The sequence below is a fragment of the Rhipicephalus microplus genome, chromosome 9, assembly GCF_043290135.1.
Source record: "Rhipicephalus microplus isolate Deutch F79 chromosome 9, USDA_Rmic, whole genome shotgun sequence".
NCBI classification, from domain to species: Eukaryota; Metazoa; Arthropoda; class Arachnida; order Ixodida; family Ixodidae; genus Rhipicephalus; species Rhipicephalus microplus.
Genome location: NC_134708.1, coordinates 131130431 through 131156443, shown reverse-complemented (window position 1 = coordinate 131156443; position 26013 = coordinate 131130431). Strand labels below are relative to the sequence as shown.

The window sequence follows — 26013 nt, the reverse complement described above, 5'->3', positions numbered from 1 at the left end:
TGTGGATCGTGCGGATGGTGGTGGTGGTGGTAGACGGCTTTCACTTATCGTGGTTTTGGTTTCACATATCGTGGTTGACCCGCACCAATCTCTCTGTTTTTGATGGTGAGGTATTGTTCGGTTCCACAATGCAATACATACTGCACCGAGCCAGGGGTAAGCTTCCACTTTTATCCCACCGACGCGGAACGTCGTCGAGTGTGGCTAGTCGTGCTTCGAAGCGGCAAGGCGCCATCCAAGTACGCGATGGTGTGCAGCAAGCACTTCGACGACAGTGCGTTCCTGCATTCGCGGACGGCAGAGGAGGGCAAGTAGTCGGCGACCATAACTTATTTAACGTGTGCTTGTTGCTGCTGTGCACTGCGACCGTAAACGATCGTGCGGACAAGCTTCGCCGGGAATGCCAGGCACCCTGTACCTTCATTTTTGTGCACGATCCGCATGTAAATTAATCGAGTCTATAAGCATGAAATTAATTTTGTATTTATGTATCCTTCATGTACCGTTTGTGCTGTAAGCCCCGCCGTGGGGCTAAGGTACTCGGGTGTTCACCCGCAGGTCGCGGGATTGAATCCCGGCTGTGGCGGCTGTATTTTCTATGGAGGTGAAAATGCTGTAGGCCCGTGCGCTCAGATTCGGGTTCACATTAAAGAATCCCAGGTGGTCGAAATTACCGGAGCCCTCCACTACGGCGTCTTTTAATATAATATGGTAGTTGGGGGCCGTTAAACCCCACATATCAATCATTCGTTTGGGCTGTAAATGCAAATTTCGTGCGCGCTTGGCTGTGAGTCTGTTTAATCCCCGAGCTCTTGTAGTTTGTGTATGGTCGTACACAGCTGCGGGAACAGTTCTCAGTGTTCCCAAGTGTGAATACGACCACCGAAACGTGACAAGTGTGTATGCATGACGTGTGTATACACGACAGAGCCAAATAAAGCAAAAATTTTTTTTTTGCGATTTGGGAAAGGTGTCCTTTTGTGCATATTTTCCACATTTGTGCTATTTTTAAACGGCGTTTGTTGTGGCACAAAATCAGTTTTTCTGAGAGCAAGTAATGAGTGAAAATGCACGCTAGCCCAAGCCCCTCGTATGCACTCTGTGTGCACGATCTATTTTCCGAGTAAAAATTCATGTATGAGAGTCAGAATGCTTGTCTAGAGTCAGCTGTCAGGTGACTGTTGAAGCAGTCTGAAGACACTGTGTGCCTTTGTATTCACACTTCGTCTACGGAATGCGTCGGTTCGAACATTTTCAGCTCTTACGTTCCTTACACCTTGTGTTTGTAGTACTTGTCGATAAGCTTAGATGCTAGGGGGTGAAGAAATTCTTCAGCAATTGCAAATTTCATGGCAACGCTAAAAGTTATCTCGTATGTCTGAATAAATGCTAGCAAATGACTGAGGTGCTGAATGCTGAACCAGCTAGCTCTCCATTGTTGAACCTCTCAGCCTGGTGTAAGCGTTGAGCTTTTGGCAATTGAGTCGGAGAGTCTTTGCTGTGCTTATTTAAGTTCAGAGTGTTAGGGATTCTGACATTGGATATTGTTCTTGCATTTAATCATGGTACTATTGCACAAGCCGAAATTCTGCTGAAGTAGTTGGTATTGGAGCCTTGCATATTACAGTCGATTTGTTGGAAAACATTGACTACATTGAAAGTACATTGTGTATAGAGCTGCATGATATCTCACAAAAGATGTAAGGCAAGCATTACGAGAGGCTCCAAAGTAAAAAACTGATCTACCAATGATTATTAAGTTTGTAGCTTCGAAATAAAATAGTTGAATAGTGTTTATGACAAAGTGTGATTGCCTTTCAACTGTTTTCTAACATTAAACTAGATTATCTCAAAACTATGTTTCTTACTACTTAGGCACAATTATTTGCACTGAACTCCTAAATAACCACTTCATTACTTTTTTTGTACTCTGCATAAATACATACAGCCCCTGAAGCATAATTGAAGTCATGCACTTTACAGTTCTTGTGGTACAAATTTTTATTGATGCCAATTGATTCAAAAGTTGGGTCCTTGTGGTAAAAAATTCACGAAAGTTCTGATAAAATATCCAGATTTAAATATATTTGCTTCAGTTAAAAGAGCTGAAACTTTAGAAGAAAATAATGTATGGATTATGGTAATATTTCTTTTAGTGTCTGAGAAACCTCAAAATGACCAAAAATGCATGTGACGTATAGGGTCTACCCAGTGCCCTTGTGCTTGGCTGCTGACCTGAAAATCACACTTTTGATCGCGGCCATGGCGGGCACATTTTGATAGAGGCAACTTGCTACCCGTGTATTGTGCGATGTCAGTGCTCGTTATAACATCAGATCTTGCAAATTTTTGAAGCCCTCCACTACAGCGTTCATCCTCGTTTTGTGATGTGAAAGCCCAAATATTATTATTACATCACATAAACTCATTTCAGCTACCGGCCCGTCGTCACAAAATTTAGCCATGGAGAAGGCCGGGCCAGTATACGTAGGAAGCAGGGGTTGGGGTAGGTGGGGGCTGAGTTTAAGAAGATGTCAGTTAAAAGGACACTAAAGTCAAATAACAATTTATTTCAGAGTGAAAGCTCAATGTATGACAACACCTAAAATGACAATATTATCAACAACAGTGCCCTACATACGGAGAAATTAAAGGGGCACTGACACAAAAAATTTGGCCTCTCGTTCTGCTGCTGCGATGCGTTGCTGTAGGACTGTTAGTCATGACACGACACTGTTTGCTGAAACATTCGATAGATAATTAATTACAGGCCCCTCATTATTGATTCAGAACTCACTTCAGAACTAAGCAAAGCTGTCTGTGTTGTATTCAAACTTTCAGATTTAATTCCTTTACTTCTCAAAAAGGCAATAAATTATGTACATTTCTACTCCTGATTATCATATTGCACACTTGTCTGGGGTACCACAACTTCTAATTACAGAAAACTGGAAACAATGCAAAAGAAAGCACTCAAGCTATTTGAGAATTATTCTGGTGAGCCAAAAGACTTACCAACAGATCCCTTATTTATTAAGCATAGTTTGCTTGAACCAAGCAATTTATATGTCTATGAACTCCTCATGCACATACATAAACATAATCTGCTTGACATCGCACATGAAATGTGACAACTGTCTCTTCTACGCCATAAGTAGGCACCAATAGCACCAACATGTGCAAATTATGGAAGATCAGTCCTCACTTATCAGATACCCGCCCTAATAAACAATGTGTCTTTACAAATAAACTTTGGTGTTCCACTTTATCAATTTAAAAACAAATAAGACTATTCCTATTAAATGAGCACACAGCCATTGCAGCATAAGCTCATGTATGTTGCCATACCATATTTTTTGCATTATCCAACATTATTATGTTTGAAATGTTCAAATTTCTTGCATGTACTGATCTTATTCACTTTCCTTTATATTGGTGTGTTGAACGTTGATGTGCATTTTTCTGTAACATTCATTTCGTGGTATCAGTGCATTATGTTGTATCTTTTTATTAGTTTTCTTTCGTACCTCTGTTGTTTATATAACAAGTTGTATAAGTTATATAATTTTTTTGCTCTGTGAATATCCATGCTCTCCCTTGACACAAGAGTAACACTACAAGGTTTCTGGACCATGATTTCAACAATCAACGTCGACTTAATAGTTGACTTTAGTGTCCCTATAACATTGCGTTTTTAAAGAAAGCCGATCCCATATCTGATATATGGGTAATTTCTAAAGGGCATTCGACCTCAGGTTTCGAGAAGCATATTGTACTAATCTACGCAATGACTAACACCAGGATGTGCACTTTGAAGTATAGAGTTTTTTTTTGTTCCGTGGTGATGTTTCAATGCAAGGTGACTGCATAGGGTTGTCTTGCCTGTTTAGCTTACCCCACAAAAAGTTAGTAATCACAATACTTGAGGAAATAATGCAGGAACAGTCACCAAGTCATAAAAGAAATATAGGATGAAGGCCATCATTTGGAGGCCAAAAGCGACAGCTCAGCGGGCCGTACCTGTCCTGTGGGCCTCGTGTTTGAGACACTTGACACAAGCGATGAATGAACATGCATGAGCATGTTCACAGGCACTGTTGATCTTTGTATTTTCTGTCTCTCTCCTTTTAAGGGTTCAAACGGAAGAGATTGAGGCCTGACGCACTTCCGACACGGAACTTGCCAAAGCGCACACTTGACATGCATAAGCTGCCTCGGAAGCCACCGGGTAAGTGCAGCCGGCAAGTTGTATCGATGCATTCGGACCTGCAAACAACAAGTTTAGATACTCCCGTGTTGTTGCTCGATAACACCCCTTTTTGATTAAAGTTACCCGAGTGTCTTCCATAACCCCTCAATTACCTCTTCGTTTAATTCGTAACAGCAAGAAGACCTCCTGTTTCAAGGCAATCACAAAGGCCTATAAACATAGCCAACAACGTTTCAGGTCAGTTAGAAATTTCGTTGAAGCTGTCCAAATTACAAAACTAATTTTGGCTGCTTTTAGTAAACTTTTTGTCACAGTCTTTCTGATGTGGTATGTCTAACGGTTGTGATATGTTGTCCATAACTTTTATTTACTGCAAAAATCAGTGGTTATTTTCATGAGCACACATTTCTTTAATTTTGTCTGCATCTGCTCTTTTCCTTTTTTTTATTCATTGGCTTACTATATAAATACTTTCTAATGTTTCATTTTTATTGGTCACTGGTGGCTTTTTGAATACTAATATTTACATGCATCGTTTCTCATTGTACGATTGGTACAATGAGAAATGGTACTACCTTATTGAAAACCTACAGAAAATGAGGCCAAGAAATGTATACAAGACGATTATTATACTACTGTTTTTAATTGTGTGGTTGTAACTTGTGTCATTGTTCATATGGTTTTCTTCAGTTCTGTCAGGCATATGTATTTATTTCTCCTGTTATAATAACAAATTAATTTAAAACCTGCACCTGTCTGTGTCTATTTCGTCCTTCACCAAAAAACATTTTGCGCAAGAAGTAGTATCGATCCATGTGTATGCCACAAAAACGCACAAGTTGTGTTCCCGAGACATGAGCTGCGCACTGGTATAGAAGCTAAACATTCTATATAAGTATGAGGAGGGGTCCTCTTGCTTAGATGACATGTCTTGCAGACCTTGTAACAAAGTGCAGATTCAATGCAAGAACGTGCCATTATGTTCAAAGGGAGAGGATGATTGTCATCCAGTTTTAGCTCTACTGTACCAGTCATGCACTAGATTATAAAAAGAGAGCACATCCTGCTCTGCGTCCTGCTCAGACGGGAAGTCGACCTGCTGGATAATAACTGATTTGAGCAACTCTGCTGAGACAATCTTCACCCCATTAAACAGCAACAGTACACGCATAAGCTACAGCCGAATAGTGGAGGCCCTCCAAACCAGCATTGATGAAGGAAAAGAGCTGATGACCATGGAGCTGCTGCACAAGCACTCATACACTGCAATGAGGGTATGGACATGCTTTCTTACATTGGAGCAGTTTTTTTATTGTTTAATAATGAGGTAGCATGAAAAAGCTCGTTTCACATCCGGCATTGGTGTCGTTGGTTGTGAGCGAAAAATAATCTTATGCGTGACCGAAATATTGGAAATGATGGCAATAAAATAAATGATAAAAAAATTTTGAGTCAGAGTGTGGATCGAACCGGCTACTGCAACATGAAATATTTCAGTACTAATGTGTGGTACGAGCACCCATTTCCAGCAGGTGTCAGAACATGTGATTATTTTAAGGAGTTCCTGGTTTTAAGCCGGTCACCCACTACAAAAAGCACACACGCTAATACGTTCATTTCCCTAAAGGCCAACTCCGGCTATTTTTCGAGGTCAATAGCTCTCAGTGAAATTTGCTGGGTACGTTTATTTGCATTTTTCCATTATTTGTCCCCATTTGCAGGCTGAAGAGATCCGTAGATTTTTTACAAATGAATTTTATAGATTGCCCCGACTCTCCCAAGCGGCTTCCAACAATTATTGGCAACATTGTGTTTGTGTGTGTGTGTGCCAACGCTTACATCAATGCGACGGAAGTGAAGGAACTGAGGTGCCACTACATTGTCTGCTGTTCATAAGGCAATGATCGCGTGTGTTGCTCAGCCAACTTTTCGTTTGTTCGGCGCGTGAATTTCAGTTCATTTTTGGGCTTTCTAGCAATAGGTGGCAGGCGGTGTTGCGTTGTGGTTGCACACAATTTCCAGTATAATAACCTGAACATTGAGGGAACACTCGGAGGTTACAATCATCTTTCGTATTGATATTATATATTATTTTAGCTCGCAGTGCCAGCTCACTTCACACAAACTGTGTTGATACTATACCCGCATAATAAGGTTTCACATTGAGTTAGTCTACTAAGCAAGCACATTACCGCATGGAAAAACGTGTTATAGCGTATACAGGGCCTAGTGGGTCATGCGAAAAGGTGCGCGTACTTGGCCTAAATTAATTTTCCTCATCCCTGCCAGTGCAATTTGAAACTTCGCTATATATATTGACTCTGTCTATTGCAATAATAAAAAGCTTCGTTAGTTTGCAATCTTTTCAGCGATAGAATTTTGACGATCACGGCCCCACAAACTTGAGCAGCTTGGACAGGTGGCACCATCTTACATTGGAATGCACAACCAGCAATCGCCATTCCTCTTCGGCAATTTTACTTGGCCTCCGCATGTGTCAGAATCTCAGCTGTCATTTTTCGACAGCTCTGAGGAGCTTGTGCACAAAGCACAGTCAGTAACACAGAGGTGAAAGTGCTGCGCCATGCTGTGCCAATCTGGCCTGCTGTGCCAAGCCGCACCTGAATGGCAATTTGCACGTGCAATGCCAAATTTAGTCGAGAGTTTTATCATCGACCGAGCAACATGCATGGGCTACATAAAGGACGCAACCGCGTCTATGTAAATTTCCGCGTCCATATCAAACTTCATACTTTGGATCATGCATGAATCTTGCGCCACGTGGACACAATGCATGATTCTTGTTAAGGTGGCGTTTGTGTGAATACCTCATTATGCGACTTTATATATGTTTTAACAGTGAAGCTGTCAGGGAAACTATAAAGACGGCAGTGGTGTTGCAAAAAAACTTGCTGCACCGTTGCAGAGCAACCGCCAAGTGTGTGCTGTGCTCGGCGAATGCTTGGCAATGGTGCGGCGAGTGTTTTGCGGTATAAGGTGAAAAAAAAAAATAAATATCAGTGTCACCAGTGAAGCGATGACTGTAATAGCAACAATTGTAATGGTGATGCCGCACTTGCTTCTTTCTTTCTATTTTTGTTACTGCACCAATGCGAGTGTACTGCTGCATTGTGCAAACTGCGCCTGAATGACTGGGGACCATCTAGATAATCTTATAACCTTCCGATAAGATTACGGGCACAACGTGAACATTACAGTTTGTTCTGGAACTTATATGACCGCTCGCGTTAACGCTGTAATCTTTGATGGCAGATGTATAAGTGCTGACGCACTTTGTTGCGTGGCAGATTACAGACGACCGACGCTCTGTGTTCACTGCTATCAGTCTACAGCATGGATTGTTTGTAGAGTCACGTTTCCTTTTCCGGGCACTGGTTAGCCCTAGTATTAGTTCATTTATGAAAACAGCAGCTGCTGCCTTCGTTGACATCACGACTCTGACAATACGAAGGCTGACAGGTAACTCTTTTGGATCTGACATCGTGGCACTGACAGCTACAAAACTCTGGTGTAAGAGAATAAGTACACCTGTTCCAGGGAGAAATGCTCTTATCACATAATATCTTCCCAATGAGAGCGCACTACGTAAAACAGTTTACGAGTTGTGCGCTGATGCTTGGCGATATCGCACGCACCAGCTATCACAACCACGCCCTTGATTAGAATGAAAATTCACAGCTGCTGCTCGAGCGACCCCCCTCTTTCGCCCACGTCTTTTCTTGCTCGTTCAATAAGGGTGGCGTGTTTTTCTCTCTGCTTGAGCATTCGACAATAGTTTCAACACACAGTGAGATGCTAAGGCGTGCGCCCTCAGAGCAATGGAGATCAGCCGTCTCATTTAATCTCTGCTCAGCAGTGCTCATCACCCCAGCTTGAGCAGTTTTACGCGCGGGTCGGACATACGCTGTGCGAGGAATGGTACTAACTTACAGTTTACTTGGAACATGGCAGCGTTGGCAAAAGCTTGTCGAGTGTCCATATAATTCCTATCGTAATGAAAAAATGTTCACTTAATTGCCTAGAAATGGTGCATTGAGGGCATCTAACTTTTCTTGTGGTTATCATGTAAGCTGTGGCGTGTCAGTGACTGGTACATAATAAAAAGTTTTTACATTTATTTTTATAGAGCCTAATAGGTTCAATATGAAGATAACTTTTATTATATAGTAGCTCATCTTTAGTCTTGACTTGCTGTTCATATTGGGTGTGGGGTTTCAATTACATTTTGAACATTTCAACATTTTGGCATTAAACTTTTTGATTCGTCTGAGGTCTAGTAGCTGTGCAGAACGCCGCTCATGTTTTTTTTTTTTGAGTTGCTAAACTTTAACCTTTGATAAAGTAAGGTTTAATACATATGAATCGTGGGTAAGTCTGGTTGCTTGATCAGCATTTGCATGCTTAGTAAAAACCATGGACGTTTTTCGTGTTTAGCAGAAAGCAAAAATTTTAATTAACATGTATGTATGGCCTGAAAAATCTGCTCCAAAACTAAATTTTTATGCTCCAAAACACAACTCTTACTGCTCTAGAGCAGCTCCAAAACCGCATTATTCCTGCTCCGAAAGCTGCTTCCACCCCTGGTAACAGAAATGATGCAACTATTGCGATGGGGTCACCTTTTCCCTAAGCGTCTGCTATTCGCCGCCTTTCACAAGCAGCTTTCATACTCCATGCTGGTGAGATGGGCAGGCCTTGCACAGTTTTCGGTTTGCATGGTCTTTACCAACGCTTACGTCACACGAAGGAAGTTCTGCAGTTGGGTTTCGGTTTCAATGTTGCACTTTCTTGCATATTTAAAATTGCTTTAAACTTTGCCGAGTATTATGCTATTTGGCCCATGATAGGAGCGTCTGGGGTACATAAAAGAACCATTACTTTGACATGGTCAAAAATCGGTGGAGTTGGCTTTTAAGGCCACGTAGTTGGTACATCGCAAGTTCGAAAAGATTTCTTGCAATAAATGTTTTGAAGTACGAACTAGGAACAGAAGGTTGCTATCATGTTCAACTCCTGAAGGCGAGGCTTTAGGGTCCCCTAATTTTTTAAAACATGTTAAATGTCAAGGGATGGCATGACTAAAGATAGTTTAACTGCCTGACAATGGCCCTACCACCCAAGCACTGTTCAGCAGGGTTTTGAACATGTACAGTAGAAAGGGGAAGCACTGAAAACATCACATAGTACTATCAGCAATAGCTGAGAATACACGTATAAATAATATAACATTATTTTTCTTTCTGAGTTCAAAGCGACAGCCCCTGTGCAGCCATTCACAAGAGAGACAACATACTGGATTCGAGACAATACTCTGAGATGACGCGCTCAGCAAATGAGAAGCAGCATAAGTTCGTTCAAGAAATCATTTGCCATGTCACAATGCCTGCACCGCACCCACCAGCTGTGGAAAGACTTCTGTGCTCATTCTAGTGATGGATGTGTGCAATCGGCACTTCAATAACACTTCTGAAAGAGACAGCAATGCCTACAACGCTACGTCACCTGCACAAGCACTGTTTTAAAGCAATTGTTGCAGGGGGGCAATGACTGGCATTCTGCCTTGAAGCTCACCCGACAAAATCAGTACTCAGAATCAACAACGTAAGCATCTTCTGATGAGATTTCCGCAAGGGTAGCTGTGTGATCAATGACAAAATCAGCATGCTCTCAGCACATGTCTTCACTATGATTGGCAGTGGACTACCGCAAACTTTACTTAAGATCAACTGTTCAGTGCATTAGATGTCACCTCAGGCAGAGATCTCAAGCAGTCGCGTACAGCCACAGCAAGTAAAGTTTACAGACTGCCGATACTGAAAAAAGTTTTTCAGCTCTGAAGGGACATCGTCTCGCTTGCCTTTTCCCTCATTCAAGCGATATGCCGAAAAGACGTTGCATTCTCATGGATACTTGCCTAGATGGTAGACAGTAGGGCTTTGGGACCCGAAGAAATGAGTCTGATTGAAAGAAGATGTAATGGCATATTGAATGTTAGCAGTTGCACCTAATGCAGTGAGGCTCTACTGCTCCAACACCTATGCTGCCAACTTCAATGCAGAGATTACATTGCTCGTAGTAGACAACTTTGTACATGTACATAGAAAGAAGAAAGACACCTATATTAATGAATCCTCATTAAAAGAAAATTTATGGCAAGAGAGAGCCAATGCATTCATACAGTGATGGCCTATCTGTTGCTTTTCATCGTGTTTGCATGTGGAAAGCCTTACATGAATACTTTAGCTGATGTAACAGTGCACTGCATTAATGCTTATATTAATATAATGTTTATACTAATGTAAAAAGATACACTTAGGGTTTCTAGCTCAAATGCTATACTGACAGCAGGAATGGCCTATGCTATATTTTGCCGTTTAATCATGCAATAGAGGAGTCATATCTTGCCACAAGAGTTTGAATGAAATTCTTGTGTATCTAAAGACTGTCTTCACTTGCTGATGCAGATGGGCTGCTCAAGAGGTGCCCCTGTGGTCAAGTGCTCAACACGAATGATGCGAGCCAGTTGCCAGGTTGGGAAGTGAGGAGGGAGGTGTCCATCCAGTGTGACTTGCAACAGATGCCCCCTCTGCCTCTCCCCATGGGGATTGGTGAGTATAATGCAGATGAGCTCGCGCAGATTGGCAAGGTGCAGCAGCGATGCAACTTAGATGAACATATGAGATGTCGATTCTACTTAAGTACGAACCATAATATAAAAATGTACTGGCTGTTTGCCTGATCACCAGCAGCAGGTATGCGTACCGATGCTACGCCCGTCTGGGTAGGGACATATTATTCCTCTTCCAAGCTGGGCAGCTAGTTTTTATAGCCACTACTGGTGACGCATACCTCTGGTGACACTGCGATGGAGGTCTGTATTCTCAGAAACAGAGTGAAGTGCGTAGCCATGTTAGGCTGGGCTGGATAATAGCGAGGCAGAAGCTGTGTGGAAATATCTGTGGAGTGAGTCGCCCCAAACACGAGAAGATGGTTAAAACAATTCAAGCTCCAACTATGTATGAGAGTCAACTTGCTGGGTCTTCTTTATGGAATTTCTACAAGACAGACCCAACAGCACATCCGAACAGCATTTCTTGCCTCATCTTATGCTGACAGCATAAGAGCAATAACTATGCATCACTATGATGCAAAAGAACGTGGGAAAAACAAAATATTTAAAGGAACTGTCTACTGTCACTCATCACTTTTTTTTTGTATCGCAATAAAAAGCATGCCATCTGAACTGTCCAACCTTGCTGTAGTTTCTCCAGAAAGTGTATAGAAAATTTTACAACATAATTTTTTTATTTGTGTTTGGTCTCTTCCATTGTTGTGACGAATGCCCACGGCAGTGGTTGATGACGTGATGGAGATTGTAGTGCCAGTGTAAGTTGAAAAACTGGAACTGCGAGCACTTTTTGGAGGCTTATGAAGTTTTGTTTAATAATGAAATAAATACCATAGTTGTTGTTTAAAACATGCAAATTATAAAATAAAGTATTATTACCATGGTTTCTCCAGCTTTGAAAACCACTGCATACGAGTGGAAAAGTTGGTCTGTTCCAACAACACTGTTGTGTCAGAATTGTGAAATGAACTGTAGTACTTCCACTCATGCCAAATGTGCTGCTAGGACGAACATGAGAGGTGTGTCGCAGAAACGAGACAAGACAAGCGTTGACACTACTGCGTTCGATGCGAACAAAAGCAAGAACCCTCTTTTTCTTTTTTGCTTTTGAGTGTCTACAGTCCTCCTCTTGGCTATCTTTGCCGTCCAATGAGTAAGATCAGACTATTTTTTATTACTGAATAGGGAAGTGTACTTTGTATAGTACACTTGGCCTTAATGGGTCAGTAATATAAAGTGTAAGACGATGCGGAGGCAAATTAAAGCGACCCAAATTGAAGTGCATATATTGTAGGAAGCAGAATATCACCCATATCAAGTTACCTGGAGACAAAAAGCATCCAGGAGAGAAAGCTTTGGATAATAATGGTTTAATTATGCTTGAGTGCTTTGAAATGGTTGAGCATTTAAACCACTTACTCCTTTAGCATATGACATGTTTTGATGCATGGTGTGGTTCTACGCTTCTGCCAGATGGCATTATGTCAATTAAGGAAACCCTCGTCTTAGATGACATTCGTATTGTAGTTCCTTTTTTTTTTACTGCAGAAAGATGTTACAATCAAGCTTTGTCGTTGATAGAAAATTATGTTAACACCTGCGCACGCTCAATGACCGCCCAAGCACACTTTACTGTAATGAATACATAGTGGCACACGCTCAATGACTGCCCAAGCATATTATACTAATGGATAATAATAGAAGCTAAATTTTTGTGGGATTAGCCCAATTTCTGTGGCACAAATGGGCTATTGAAATTTTACAGCAGAACCGTAAGGGTCAAGGTTTCCTGTGCACCACAGATAGAAAATTATAATTATAATCAATTCGACAGAGACTTCAGATCTAGTAATGCTATATAAATCAGCCCCAATCTAACATATATTCACGTGCAGTGCTGTAGGTGATCTGTAGGTGCTGTAGGTGAAAAAACTGAAACACTTTGTCTGAGAAAAATTTGTCTGCAAGAAATTATTTCTTCTTCATTTGAGTGCGCGGGAAAAGAATGTTTGAACACACGTTGGCAAGCACATACTTGCCTATCGTTTGGGCCGAAGCATCTAATAAATTATGTGAGCCACCTGTAGCTTCTTCCAACCTTTTTCGTGGGTCCAGCTTTTTAGCTTTATCTGAAGCTCCTTACAATTCTATTTATACGTTATCTACATTGTTGTGCCCAACACTTGTGAACTTTACTTTGCAGTAGTAATCCAAGTATGTCTCTTAGAGATGCTAATTTTTTAAATCTAGTACTGAGTCATGAGATATGTCTTCATTAGCTGCATATCATTCTGCTGATTTTGTTGATGGTGCAGCATGATCTTAACTGCTGGTCATCATGTAATTTTAGGGGTAATTTTCAGCAGCACTTGTGCAGCCAAAAGTTCAAAGTAGGTATTCAGGCACCACCTTTCTATCTAGCAGTGCATATACATTCCTTTGAAAAGGAATTTAATGCGAGCTGATTTTATTCATTATAGTTATGGCAATAGCATTGTGGAAGTATTGCTGTAGATTGGTTTGTGTGTGAGCGTGAACTTGCAGCAAAAAGCTTGGAGTACATTTAGCTCATGTTAGTATATTTTTTTTTTACAAATTGCAGTTGCATCGGCCCAGTCAGCATCAACTGGCAACAATGCCGAGGAAGGAAGAGACCATAGCACGGGCAAATCATCAAAAAATGAATGGCGGTTTGAGTGCCGTCTTTGCGAGTACTCAACGCCTAAAGGTTACAATTTAAGATTGCACCTGTTAACTCACCGTGCCGAGAAACTTTTCGAGTGTGAGGTCTGCCCAGCAGCTTTTAAGAGCTTGTCATCTTACAGAGCCCACTTCTGCAAACATACGGGGGAAAGGCTCTACCAGTGTGACCTGTGCCCATATTCGACTGCTTACAAGTCACACGAGTTAAAGCACAAAAAAACTCACATGAATGCCTGCACAATGTGTTCATACAGAACTAAAAGTGAGTCAAGCCTCCGTATACACAAACACCGACACTTGAGTGATAAGCCTTTCAAGTGCAAAGTCTGTTATCTTGGCTTCACTCAAAAGTACTACCTAGAGAACCACATGCAACAACATTCGGAGTCCGAGTTGTCCTGAAGAGTGTGGGCTTTGTGAGAGCAGCGTCCACCATCAAGCACCGTGAAGGAGGAGTAGATGCATGTGCAAGCCAGGAGTGGAAGCTGAACAAAACGGGGTAAGCACTGTTGATGCCCATTACCACACATGTTCATCCCTGTTCGGTGCATTCACTTTATCTGAGATGAACTTCCCCTACAGAGCTTTTTATGCTTACCTATCCGGAATTATTAGGCACGTTGCAGTGTTACATTTTCGAACCTTTACTTAAAGCTTTGTGTCATATTGACGATGCATGCTCACTGGGCGGTTCTGCCACCTCGTTGGACTGACAAGAAACATTTGAAATGATTTTGCTTGTGGAGATGAACAAACTACCCAGTAATCAGGCTTTACAGACGCGATCTGTAGCGTTGCACAGTCTGAAGAGCACTGTTACGACCGGCCCTGGGGAACCGGGCAGGACGAGTTTGGGGGAGAACCGGTTCTTGACCGACGGTGTCGTCCACCCCCACCTCCCCATTCGGGCTCCTCCTCTTGCTGGGAGAGCTCCGGGGTCTGCTGTGCGTTCGTGACCATGTTTGGTAACATTTTGGGGCGCCGGGACCATATATGGACATCGTGTTGGGTTGTGCCACTCCATGTGTTGTGAGAGGTGTTTCCCCCTCCCTCGTGGCCGAGGTGCCGGGGACACCGTATTGGCTGACGATGCGGACAAGGCGCCCAGTGTCAACAACGTGGCGCTATAAAATGCTGAAGACGTTTTGTATCACTCTCACTCTTCTCTCTTTGGGTCAGTTGACCACTTCTCCACATGTAAATAAATCTCTGTTGTTCGTTCGGGCGCTTCTTCTCGCTGAATTGTTGGACGATGGATCCTGCGACGGGGCCAGCTACCGACAACGAGATCGGCAGGACCCGGAGTCCCAACAACTGGATGGCAGCGGCGGGATGCCGATAACCCCGAAAGCGACCACTGGACGGAGTGAGCCCGAAGTTCAACAACGGGATGACAGGAGAAGGAGGACACGAGCTCATCGACTTCCAGAGGGAATCGAACGGCACTTCTGAGAGGCACGACGCCGGAGACATGACTGCGAACTGGGTGAGTGCCGGCTTTCTCTGTTAAATTTTACCAGGCATTTACTCTATGTGTTAAGTAAAAGCTGGTAGAGAGGGGCTGTCTTGGTCATTGGGTTAACAGGTAACTTGCGTCAGGCAGAAATTGTGTGATAGCTTGGTTAAGCTCTTTCTGTCAGTGGCGTCAAGGTTAACAGTGACAGGGCAGGATTCCGTGTAAGAGCTTTTGAAGCTTTATTTGTAGACTAAGTTAACGGAAAACTTGAGGCAAGGCAGGAACCTAGAGCTGTCGTTGCCGTCAAGGTTAATTAGTTGCAGGACAGGAATCTTTGTGGAACAGAGACAGCGGTACTGGAGGCAGCCATGAATCTGAAATCCCTGCGAAAGTCCATGTTGTTGCTACTTGCAAGGGAGTTGAATCTGGAGGTGTCGGACTCTCAAAGAAAGCCAGAGCTGATAGAGGCGATTCTCGCATTGGGGGCGGAGGATGACGAGCTGTCAGAATGTGTCGAGGAGATTCAGGAGAGGCAAGCGGCAGAGGCCGAAAGAAAGGCGGCGGAGGCCGAAAGGAAAGCGGCAGAAGCCGAGGCAGATAAGATGCGAAAGCACGAGCTTGAAATGAAGCGCCTCGAGCTAGAGATTAGCCATAATAGTAGAGCAGGAGACAGCGAGGCATCCGGTACAGCAGAGCGGGTCAGGTTCAAAATGACGGACCTAATGAGATCGTACAAGCTAGGGGAGGACATTGGGCTGTTCCTCGTCAACTTTGAGAGAACTTGTGAAAGGCAAGGTTTCAGCCAGGATACATGGTCTCAACGCTTGTTGTCCCTACTTCCGGGGGAGGCCTCAGAAGTAATCGCGCGCCTCACGAAAGAGGAGGCTGACGAGTACAGGGAGGTAAAGTCGAGCCTTCTCAAGAAATACAGGTTGTCAGCGGAAGGTTTCAGACAAAAATTTCGCAACGCCGTAAAAGAGAGCAATGATTCATACCCGGAGTTTGCTTACAAGTTAATGGCCAACATGGGGGAGTGGCTGAAGAGGCAAAGGCGTATGGGAATCATGACAAGGTGCTCGAGTGTATCGGTCTGGAACAATTCTATCAAAGGTTACCAGAAAAGGTGAGGTTCTGGGTGCAGGATAGACCAGACGTGAACACCGTAACAAAAGCCGCAGAGCTCGCTGAAGAATTCGTTACGCGCCGCGCCCTCGGGGCAAACAGCGAGCCTAAAAGGGAAAAATTCCTACTACCGAATAAGGCGCCGTTTAGAAAACAACCGACAAGTCTCGCACAAAAGGGTGAGGAAAACAATTCATCTAACCATGGGGCGTCGGCAGAGGCAAGCAAAAGGAAATTTGAGGCGAGAAAACCGGCGACTTGTTTCAATTGCCACGAAACAGGGCACTTCGCAAAACATTGCCCGAAAGAAAAGGTGGCCTTTTTATCTATAAATGAAGCCGACGAGAACATGAAGTTGTTAGAGCCCTATATGTACGACCTTACCGTGAACGGCAAGCAGTGTCGGGTTCTTAGAGACTCCGCAGCCACTATGGACGTAGTTCATCCGTCTTTTGTTCAGTCCGGACAGTATTCAGGAGACTGTGCCTGGATTAGACAAGCCGTAGAAGCAAACAGTCAGTGCCTCCCCGTAGCTAAAGTTGTCCTTAAAGGCGCATTTGGTACGTTGGAAACGGAAGCCGCGGTATCGCCATATCTACCCCCTCAGTATCCTTACTTATTTTCAAATAAGTCAGATCAAATGCTGAAGGAGAAAGGTCTAACGTTGGGAGAAGGCATAGTGCAGGCACTGACTAGATCGAAGGCACGTGCGCTGGCTGCGAGAGCAACATTCACTCAGGCAAACAAGCCTCAAATCGACAACGGGCCTGGTTGCGAGTTGGACACCACGGTAACAAATCGACTCGTGCGAGAACAGGCTGCAGAAGCCGTAGTCGCGGAGGCAACCATTCCTAAAGGCGACGTTGAACCTCCTCCCGAATTGGAAGGGGTCAATTACGCCTCGTTGACCGAGCAAATAGAAAATGCCGTTGCCCCCAAGCCGATTCCTGGTAGTACAGAGGATAGCACAGAGGGTGACACATTCCAGGTACTAGGAAATACAAAAGAGTTGTGTGTCATGCCAACTTCGCATAATTTCAGTCGGCTGCTGCAGGTGAGTCCCGCTTCATTAATAACCGAACAAAGGGGGGACCCGACGCTTAAGCAATTCCAGGACAGTTCGAAAGAGGGAATCGCCAAACGAAATGTGAGATTTCAAAAGAGGAGCGGCATACTCTATCGAAAATATCTAGATAGGCGAGGAGTAGAGTTTGACCAGGTAGTCGTACCTCAGGCGTATCGTCAGGATTTGCTTAGTTTGGTGCATGGAGAATCATGGTCAGGCCACTTAGGCGTAAAGAAAACGAAAAATCGTCTTTTACAGGAATACTACTGGCCTGGATGCTTTAAAGATGTAGAGAGGTTTGTAAAATCTTGCGATGTGTGTCAGCGAGTGGGTAAGCCGGGAGATAAGGCGAAATTTCCAATGAAGCTGGTACCCGTAATCACTGAGCCCTTTCGTCGGTTGGTGATTGACACAGTAGGTCCTTTGCCCAAGACAACTTCAGGCTACCGTCACATCCTGACCTTAATCTGCCCAGCTACTAAATTTCCAGAGGCGGTCCCGCTAAAATAGCTAAGTTCCGTGGAAGTAGTGAACGCACTTCTGTCCGTGTTTGCCCGGGTAGGCTTTCCTGCCGAGATACAATCAGACCAGGGCACCATTTTCACGAGTGCCTTAACGACAACCTCTCTAGAGCGGTGTGGCGTGAAATTATTGCATAGTTCCGTCTACCATCCGCAGTCTAACTCGATAGAAAAGCTTCACTCCATGATGAAGCGAGTGTTAAGAGCCTTATGTTTTGAACGAAAAACTGACTGGGAAATGTGCTTACCTGCAACGATGTTTGCACTAAGAACTGCACCACATGAGACAACAGGGTTTACGCCAGCGGAACTTGTTTACGGCCGCAGACTGCGGTCTCCTCTTCGTATGCTGAGAGAGTCGTGGGAAGGTCAGGGTGATGATCCTGTAGTAGTGGAATATGTCCTCACCTTATTGGATCGTCTAACAAAAGCCCAAGAACTGACGGAGAGTGCGATGACCAAAGCACAGCAGAAGGCTAAGCTTTACTACGATCGGACAGCTAAAGCACGACACTTTGCTGTAGGAGACAGGGTCATGTTGTTGAGGCCCTCCCAAAAGAATAAGCTTGAAGTGCAATGGGTCGGCCCGGCCGAGATTACTCGAAAATTGTCTGACACCAACTATGTGGTAAAATTACCAGGAAGTCGTAAGGTACACCAGGTGTATCATAGCAACTTACTCAAACCCTATAAAGAGAGGGAAGCCATCGTGAACATGACTTTAAATGTTCCGGAAGAGGTTCCGGCAGAAATTCCTGAATTAGCTCCAGAATCGGACGAAGTCCCGATCGAGAAAAGAGTTGAGGATTCAGTGTCAAAGTCACAGCTGACAATGAAGCAGAAGCAGGAATTGCGTGGTCTTTTGACCGAGTTTCAGGACAGATTTGTAAGCGAGCCAGGCCGGACATCCGTCCTCACTCATGACATAGAGCTTACCTCGTCGGAACCGGTAAGATCTAAGACGTATCGGGTGTCACCTCGCCGGCTTGAGCTAATAAAAGCAGAGGTTAACAGGATGCTGGAATTGGGCGTGATTGAGCCGTGTGAAAGTGATTACACTTCCCCGTTAATTCTTGTGGAGGTGCCCGGCAAAGATCCGCGTCCTTGCGTAGACTATCGTAAGTTAAACCTCATCACCAAGGATCAGACATACCCAATTCCCCACATTGAGGAACGCGTCGAGAGGGTAAGCAGCGCGCAATTTATCTCAACGCTGGACCTAGTGAGAGGATACTGGCAGGTGCCGCTCACCGAGAGGGCGAGCCGGTATGCTGCATTTATTTCACCATTGGGGACATTCCGCCCTAAAGTGTTGAGTTTCGGCCTAAAGAACGCGCCTTACTGTTTTTCAAACTTAATGGACAAGGTTTTGCGGGGTCAAGAGGACTTCGCATTGCCTTACTTGGACGACGTCGCCGTGTTTTCCTCGTCCTGGCCAGAACACTTGGCGCATTTGAGAGCAGTACTGACACGCCTACGCGAAGCAGGTTTAACGGTAAAGGCGCCCAAGTGTCAGCTAGCACAAGCAGAGGTACTCTATCTCGGGCATGTTATCGGTCGAGGGCATCGCCGTCCCTCTGAAATGAAAGTGGCAGCTATCCGAGATTTTCCCCAGCCCCGAACGAAAACCGATATTCGGGCTTTTCTTGGAATAGCTGGTTACTATAGTAAGTACATCCCTAGATATTCCGACATTGCCAGCACTCTTACTGACGCGTTGCGCAAGACCGAGCCCCAAATGGTCGACTGGGATGAGGAGAAAGAAAAGGCTTTCCGCGTTTTGAAAGCGGCCTTGTCGAGCCAACCTTTGCTTAGTTCACCGGACTACTCGAGGCCTTTCATAGTCCAATGCGACGCTAGTGATAGAGGCATGGGGGCAGTTCTTAGTCAAAGGGATGAGGGGGATCAAGAGCATCCCGTTCTACATGTTAGCCGGAAACTCACCCTTCGCGAAGCAGGTTTACAGCGCTAGCGAAAAGGAATGTGCGTGCTTGGTTTGGGCAGTCCAGAAACTGGCTTGTTATATTGCCGGAAGCAAGTTCATTGTGGAAGTGGACCACTGTCCTCTCACCTGGCTACAGACCATGTCCTCTAAGAACGGCCGCCTGCTGCGTTGGAGCCTCGTTTTGCAACAATATACGTTTGAAATACACTACAAAAAGGGTGTACTCCATGGCAACGCTGATGGCTTAAGTCGATGCCCCTGACGCGAGAGGATGTCTCGAGAACTCTGGCATTTTTTTTCCTGACCTAGACAAGAGCTAGTGATTGTTTTTTTACTCTTTTGGTGTACTTGTTTGAAAACGTTGAAGACACGGCTATCCAGGGTTTCGGGTTCGGTGTGCTTCCAGTGTTGTTGTTTTGTGTCACCTTAAAGTGTGAGTAACATTTTGAATAAAATGTGTATTTCCTTTAATATCAGTTAAAGGGGAAAATTGCCTGGTGGAGTTTGGCGGAATTGTCCGGCACTCACCGGCTGAGTAGTTGTGTTTTCATGTGCGTATGTGATGTCTGTTGAGCCCACAATGAAGCAGGTGTTGCCCTCTACTTCATCAAAGACGGTCGTCACCAAACCGACTGCCGGCGCTGATCTCTCCGGACAGTGGCTGCAAACCTCAGCCCATCGAGATCTTCACCCCCCCGCGCGAGAGACTGTTACGACCGGCCCTGGGGAACCGGGCAGGACGAGTTTGGGGGAGAACCGGTTCTTGACCGACGGTGTCGTCCACCCCCACCTCCCCATTTGGGCTCCTCCTCTTGCTGGGAGAGCTCCGGGGTCTGCTGTGCGTTCGTGACCATGTTTGGTAACATTTTGGGGCGCCGGGACCATATATGGACATCGTGTTGGGTTGTGCCACTCCATGTGTTGTGAGAGGTGTTTCCCCCTCCCTCGTGGCCGAGGTGCCGGGGACACCATACTGGCTGACGATGCGGACAAGGCGCCCAGTGTCAACAACGTGGCGCTATAAAATGCCGAAGACGTTTTGTATCACTCTCACTCTTCTCTCTTTGGGTCAGTTGACCACTTCTCCACATGTAAATAAATCTCTGTTGTTCGTTCGGGCGCTTCTTCTCGCTGAATTGTTGGACGATGGATCCTGCGATGGGGCCAGCTACCGACAACGAGACCGGCAGGACCCGGAGTCCCAACAGCACCCTTTTATGGTTTCGTTTCAGTTGCGTGTTTGCAACAAACACATGCAAAAGTTGATTTTTATCTTTATTGGTGTTGTGAACTTAACAGTAGCACTTGGGGAAAGAACGCAGTCTAGCACTCCAGGTAGTGAACAGAAAACTTTATTACAGACAGCGGGACAACATTTTGCAGATGCTTTGGCCAAGTGGTGCTTTGGGCACAGTCTTCTAGCTTCTTGTATATGTACCACCCTATAGGTGGTGTAGTTTGCAGCCATTACTCCAAGGCCAGCCAGACATGACAAGGGGCGCTAGTTGACCTCAGTTTTTATCAACGCTGCTCGGTTATCGCCAACCCTCACAAGGCACTCTCCTTCTCCTTGATTATACTGTCCCCACGTGCAGGGAAGATGCCGTGTGTGTGCTTGCCTGCACAACTCATCGCTCCAAGAAGAGAACAGAGATGTGTTATGAAAGCAGATGGCAATAGGGCACTGTACGTAGACCCATGTTTCAAGGAATACCATGCACTGAAGTACCTACTATTGAAAATTCTGCAGTCCTGAGTAATGCTTACACCAAAAAGCTATTCCTTGATATCTTTTACAATTTTTTACTGCTTCACATATTTCATACATTAACAAACGGCAACAGAGTAACTTTACCAGCTGGGAAAGTTTTCCTTAAATATGTCTGACAACTAAAGAGGTAAAAGAATGCTGGTGCCTGTCTACCGACACCTTCTGATTTTGCTGTCAGAGTCCCGAGGGACAAGGCACCAATTTTAGTCTTGCAAAAATATTTTTCGCTTTTATCAAGAAAACTTCGAAGTCTTTACTGTGCAGAACCACTTTTTGCAAATTGTGCGAAAATGGGATTATGATGTAATGTAAAAAAAATTTAGGTGGGGGTTTTGAAATTTTTTTGACAGGCTGACAATAGCATTCATATTTAAAATGTCGTAAACTTGTACTTTTGAAGCTTTTGTTTAAAACAGAAAGTGCAAATATAGAACAATGTTCGAGAATGCTCCAATTGCAGACTACCGCCCACAAGGGTGTCTGTGTAAGCAGGCATCTTATGCTTAGCGACACCACAAACCCGAGCTAAGGGGGGGGGGAAGGGGATCAACTCCATCCCACGCCTAGCCGTGTGTTGCTGAGTCGTGCCCAGGGAAAACGGGATCCTGGAAGTTGAGCTGACGCTGGGTATTTGGACCTCTAAGTGCCCCTGGCAGAGGCAACACACCCATTTGGCCCCGGCTTCACGTAGACTGCAGCCCTAGACTGACCGACCCAGGGGAAATTGCCAGTCGCTTTTTCCTATATCTCTCCCCACATCTTCGTCTTTATCTCTCACTTTTATCTGTTCTATCATCTTCTCTTTTCTGTTTACTTCCAAATTTCTTGGTGGCGATGGTTAACCCTTTGTAGTTGTCTAACCTTGGTTAGTTATATTTGGTTATAGCAGAGATGCATGGCTGGCTTCTCCAAGTGTTTATTGAACCTTGCAGTGTCCTCTTATTAGGCTTGTTGGTGGGTGGCTACCATCGCCGTCAAACTTTACACAACCTGTATGAACAACTTTTTTTCCCGACTTCCTGATTGCCACCCGAAAAGGTGGTGCACAGAAGAACCCTTCCCATTTCCACAACCAAAGCAGTCCTTTCTCAAGTTGTTTCTAAAACCAAAGCAGTCTTTTCCAAAGTTTCATGCAGTGCATAGCCAGAAAGAATACAAAACAGTCCGAGCAACCTCACCTTTTCTTGTCTCGAAAGCACTCACCGAAGCCATCGGCCCTGGGTATTATGTAAACAAGTTGGGAAGCGGCGACCTCCTTTTGTAGGTTCGCGACAAGCTCCAATACAACTTATCTAAAGTGGTAGCATTTGGGGATGTCCCAGCTTTTGTGGGCCCACACAGATCCATGAACACAGTCCGCGGTGTCGTCTTTGATGACAACTGTTATGTTCTGCCACTCGTATGTCAGTTGGGCCGAAGACAGGCGGCACTGTACATTATACAACTACTTTTTCGGCTCGCACTCCGCGCGTTCTTTTGACTGCGCTTATCTCTGGAGGGCGAAGGGCTTTTCTTGAACGGCTAGTTACTGGTGCGGCCAGCCGGTAGCTCTACGTGGTTGTGGTTACAAGACCTTGCTACTGCTTCCTTGAGGCAGGCTCAGGCTGGAGGTCACGGCGTGGGGATGTGCGGTCTGAATACGAGGGAGGTGATGAGAGGCAAACATTTCCTGCTTCCCGTGACCGTCCGAGAGAACAATGACGGCCGGTTCCCTATTATTTTAACGACTGGCACTGTCATTTCCTCTCACTGAGTGCAGGAACACGGCGCAAAGGTGCAGGGCTACAACACCGATATCTCAGGCGTGGTATGCGAACCCGCTCTCACTTCTGGTGTTCGATGCAAGTGTGCCTGCGGACACGTGGCGCAGAATGTGTAAACAACTTTGCAATAAATCTGCGCAGTGAGGAATCGCTGACAGATTGTGAAGAAGAGGGAGAGAGCCATGATGAGAAATGGTGCCAAGGCCTGCCGAAACACTTAGAGCACCGGTATCGAGATTAGGTCAGCCTTTAAGGGAGTGGCTTAAAAAGGTGGTAAACAGATTGGCTAATAGAATGTTGAGGTGGACTAGCAGTGGTCACCTCCCCCTTTCTTTATTTATCGCAAGGGAATAAATACTGGATGAAATTCGCTCTCGTCCAGTCTAGGCTGCAATCACTTGACTTATAGCTCAGTAAGACTCCGTACGATGTAACTTTTTTCTGGGCTATAACCACTCAGTGGCGGATCAGTGAGCCGAGGTTCTTTGTATGTAGTAACAGTGCTCTAGGCTCTGTCTTAAAAGAGTTAAGTAAAAGAGTAAGAGGCTGTTTACATCTATGTTGTTATCAGTGTGCTTTGGAAAGCTGTAAATATGAGACTGTAAATATTTTGCTGCAATATGCCTTCAAGTTTTCATTATCTCCAACTTGCCTCTTCCTTAATCAATGCTGATAATTATCTCCATGACAACACGAACGAACACAACGACAACCTTTTTGAATTATCTGAAAGTGAATTGTTAGAAGGCTGGCAAGACCAGAATGTAATAAAGGTCCAAAGAATAGTGATACGATGAGACAACAAATAAATGCCAACTAAACATACAATTATCACCTTTGGTACCAGTGACTTATCCGATCCAATTGAAACCGGCTATTGTGAACTTAATGTCAGGCTCTACATAGCAAATTCTCATAGGTGTTTTAAATGCCATCGCATTGGACATGGATTGCAAAACAGCAGGAAGCAAGCTACTTGCGCAAAATGTAGCTCCAAGGAACACTTAGCGGAAACTTGCACTGCAGAAGCCCGCTGTGCGAACTGCAAAAGAGACCGTCCCGCCTACTCGCGATTGTGCCTATCTTAGAAAAAGGAAAAACAACTTCTTGAGCTGAAAGTGAAATTCTATCTGTCTTTTCAAGAGGCATGCTAGCACTTTTCTATTCATCAGCAGCACTCTCTTTCCTTTGCAGCTATGACATGGCAAGGCACCGTGCCACATCTTTCCACGCCCCCCGAGTGTCGCGCGGAGTGTGACCACGATCGCACCGTCTGCGCCCAAGGCTGGAGTAACCTGTCCTGCTCCACCCCCTGACAAACAGGCTCAGCAGACTTCAGAGTCTGCCAGACTCCGGACCACTGCAAGTGCAGTTAGGTCCAAAACTTCTATCAATATGCCTGCTGATCGGGCACCATCCGCCACCTTGCAAGAGGTTATGGATACAAGTCACACTCCTCTGGAGCCTCAGACATCAAAGGATAGGCACAACTCCTTGGAGCACGCCCAAAAACAACAACATCGAATTACAGGGCCCCCAAAAAGCCCTGTAATCTAAAGTTACACTTTGTGTACACACAGCACCATACAACTTTAAGATGATTTATATAATACAGTCGAACGTTAATAGACTGCTGAGAAACCTTGACGATATCTAAAGACTTTTACACAAACATACACCGTAAGTGCTTTGTGTGCTAAAAACACACTTAAAATCAAAATGCACCTAGTTCCTACACAATTACATTATTTTTCAAAAGGACCGAGATGGTGCAGTTGAGTCATTGGGTGGTTTTGCCATAATAGTTAATCAAGGAACAGCCTGTACACGTGTACCTCTTCAGACATCCCTGGAGGCAGTAGCTGTCTAAGCTGTCATCTTCAACGAATTGGTAAGAATTTGCTGTATTTAAATAACTCCACACCATCAACTGAACAAAATGAATTTATTCACTAATTGATGAACTTCCAGAACCGTGTCTCGTCTTAGAGGACTTTAATGCACATAGTAGCCTATCGGGTGACTCTTGCTATGATGGGTGAGGCTGCCTAATTCAACAGTTCTTTTTCTTCTGATGCATGTCTGATAAATCGAAAAGACCCATCATACTATAGCCTTGCTAACAATACCTACCCATGGCTCCTATGTTTACTGACATGGAAAGTCAAAAATAATCATTACAGAAATAACCATCTTCTTTTAATTCTGAGTATACTGACATCATCTGAATGTCTGGCACATATTCCCCAATGGCTCATAGAAAAAGCCAGTAGTAACCTGTTTTATAAGAATGGACTGACTCATGCAGTTCTAGTATAGATGCATCTACAGTACTTTGCTGCTTTCCCGATTGAAGCTGCAGCTAAGTGCATTCCGCAAACGTCTGAACTACCCAGGAAATGACACGTCCCCTGGTGGAACAGGAGTGTCTCAATGCGTGCTAACCAGAAAACAGCATGGAGGCTGCTTCAAAACTCGGCGACCACCGAGAATTCTGTCAACTTTAAGGCATCAAGTCTCAAGGAAAGAGAAAGTGTCAACAGGCCAGAAAGGAGAGCTGGCAGAAGTTTCTGTCTGGCATCAACTCATATACACATGAGGCAAGAATCTGGAGCTTGGTCAATAGGGTAGTAGGACGAGAAGAACATTCTCTTCCTCAAGTAGACACACAAGGCAATGGTTTGGAAGACCAAGCGAACTCGGTGCACACTTTGAACAGGTCATCCGCTTATCCTTTGCAGTCCAGCGTTCCAACATTACCAAGCAAGAATACAGAAACAGACAATAAAATGCAAATTTACAAACGA

At 44.5% G+C, this 26013-nt stretch overlaps 1 protein-coding gene across 6 annotated transcripts; it reads left to right on the top strand.

Annotated features, from left to right (window-relative positions):
- LOC119163055 (uncharacterized) lies at positions 1-26013 on the top strand. Of its 6 annotated transcripts, XR_012886301.1 has the most exons (7): positions 1-307; positions 4133-4228; positions 4385-4447; positions 10696-10839; positions 13462-14061; positions 24401-25097; positions 25603-26013. XR_012886301.1 is itself a non-coding variant. In XM_075874309.1 (5 exons), the coding sequence occupies exons 1-5, from the start codon at positions 103-105 to the stop codon at positions 13962-13964; spliced, it is 1011 nt and encodes a 336-aa protein (XP_075730424.1). In that variant the 5' UTR covers positions 1-102; the 3' UTR covers positions 13965-14384. The 6 variants fall into 6 exon arrangements, 1 of the variants encoding a protein (XP_075730424.1); XR_012886303.1 differs by having other exon boundaries at positions 1-156; positions 24401-26013; XR_012886300.1 differs by having other exon boundaries at positions 24401-26013.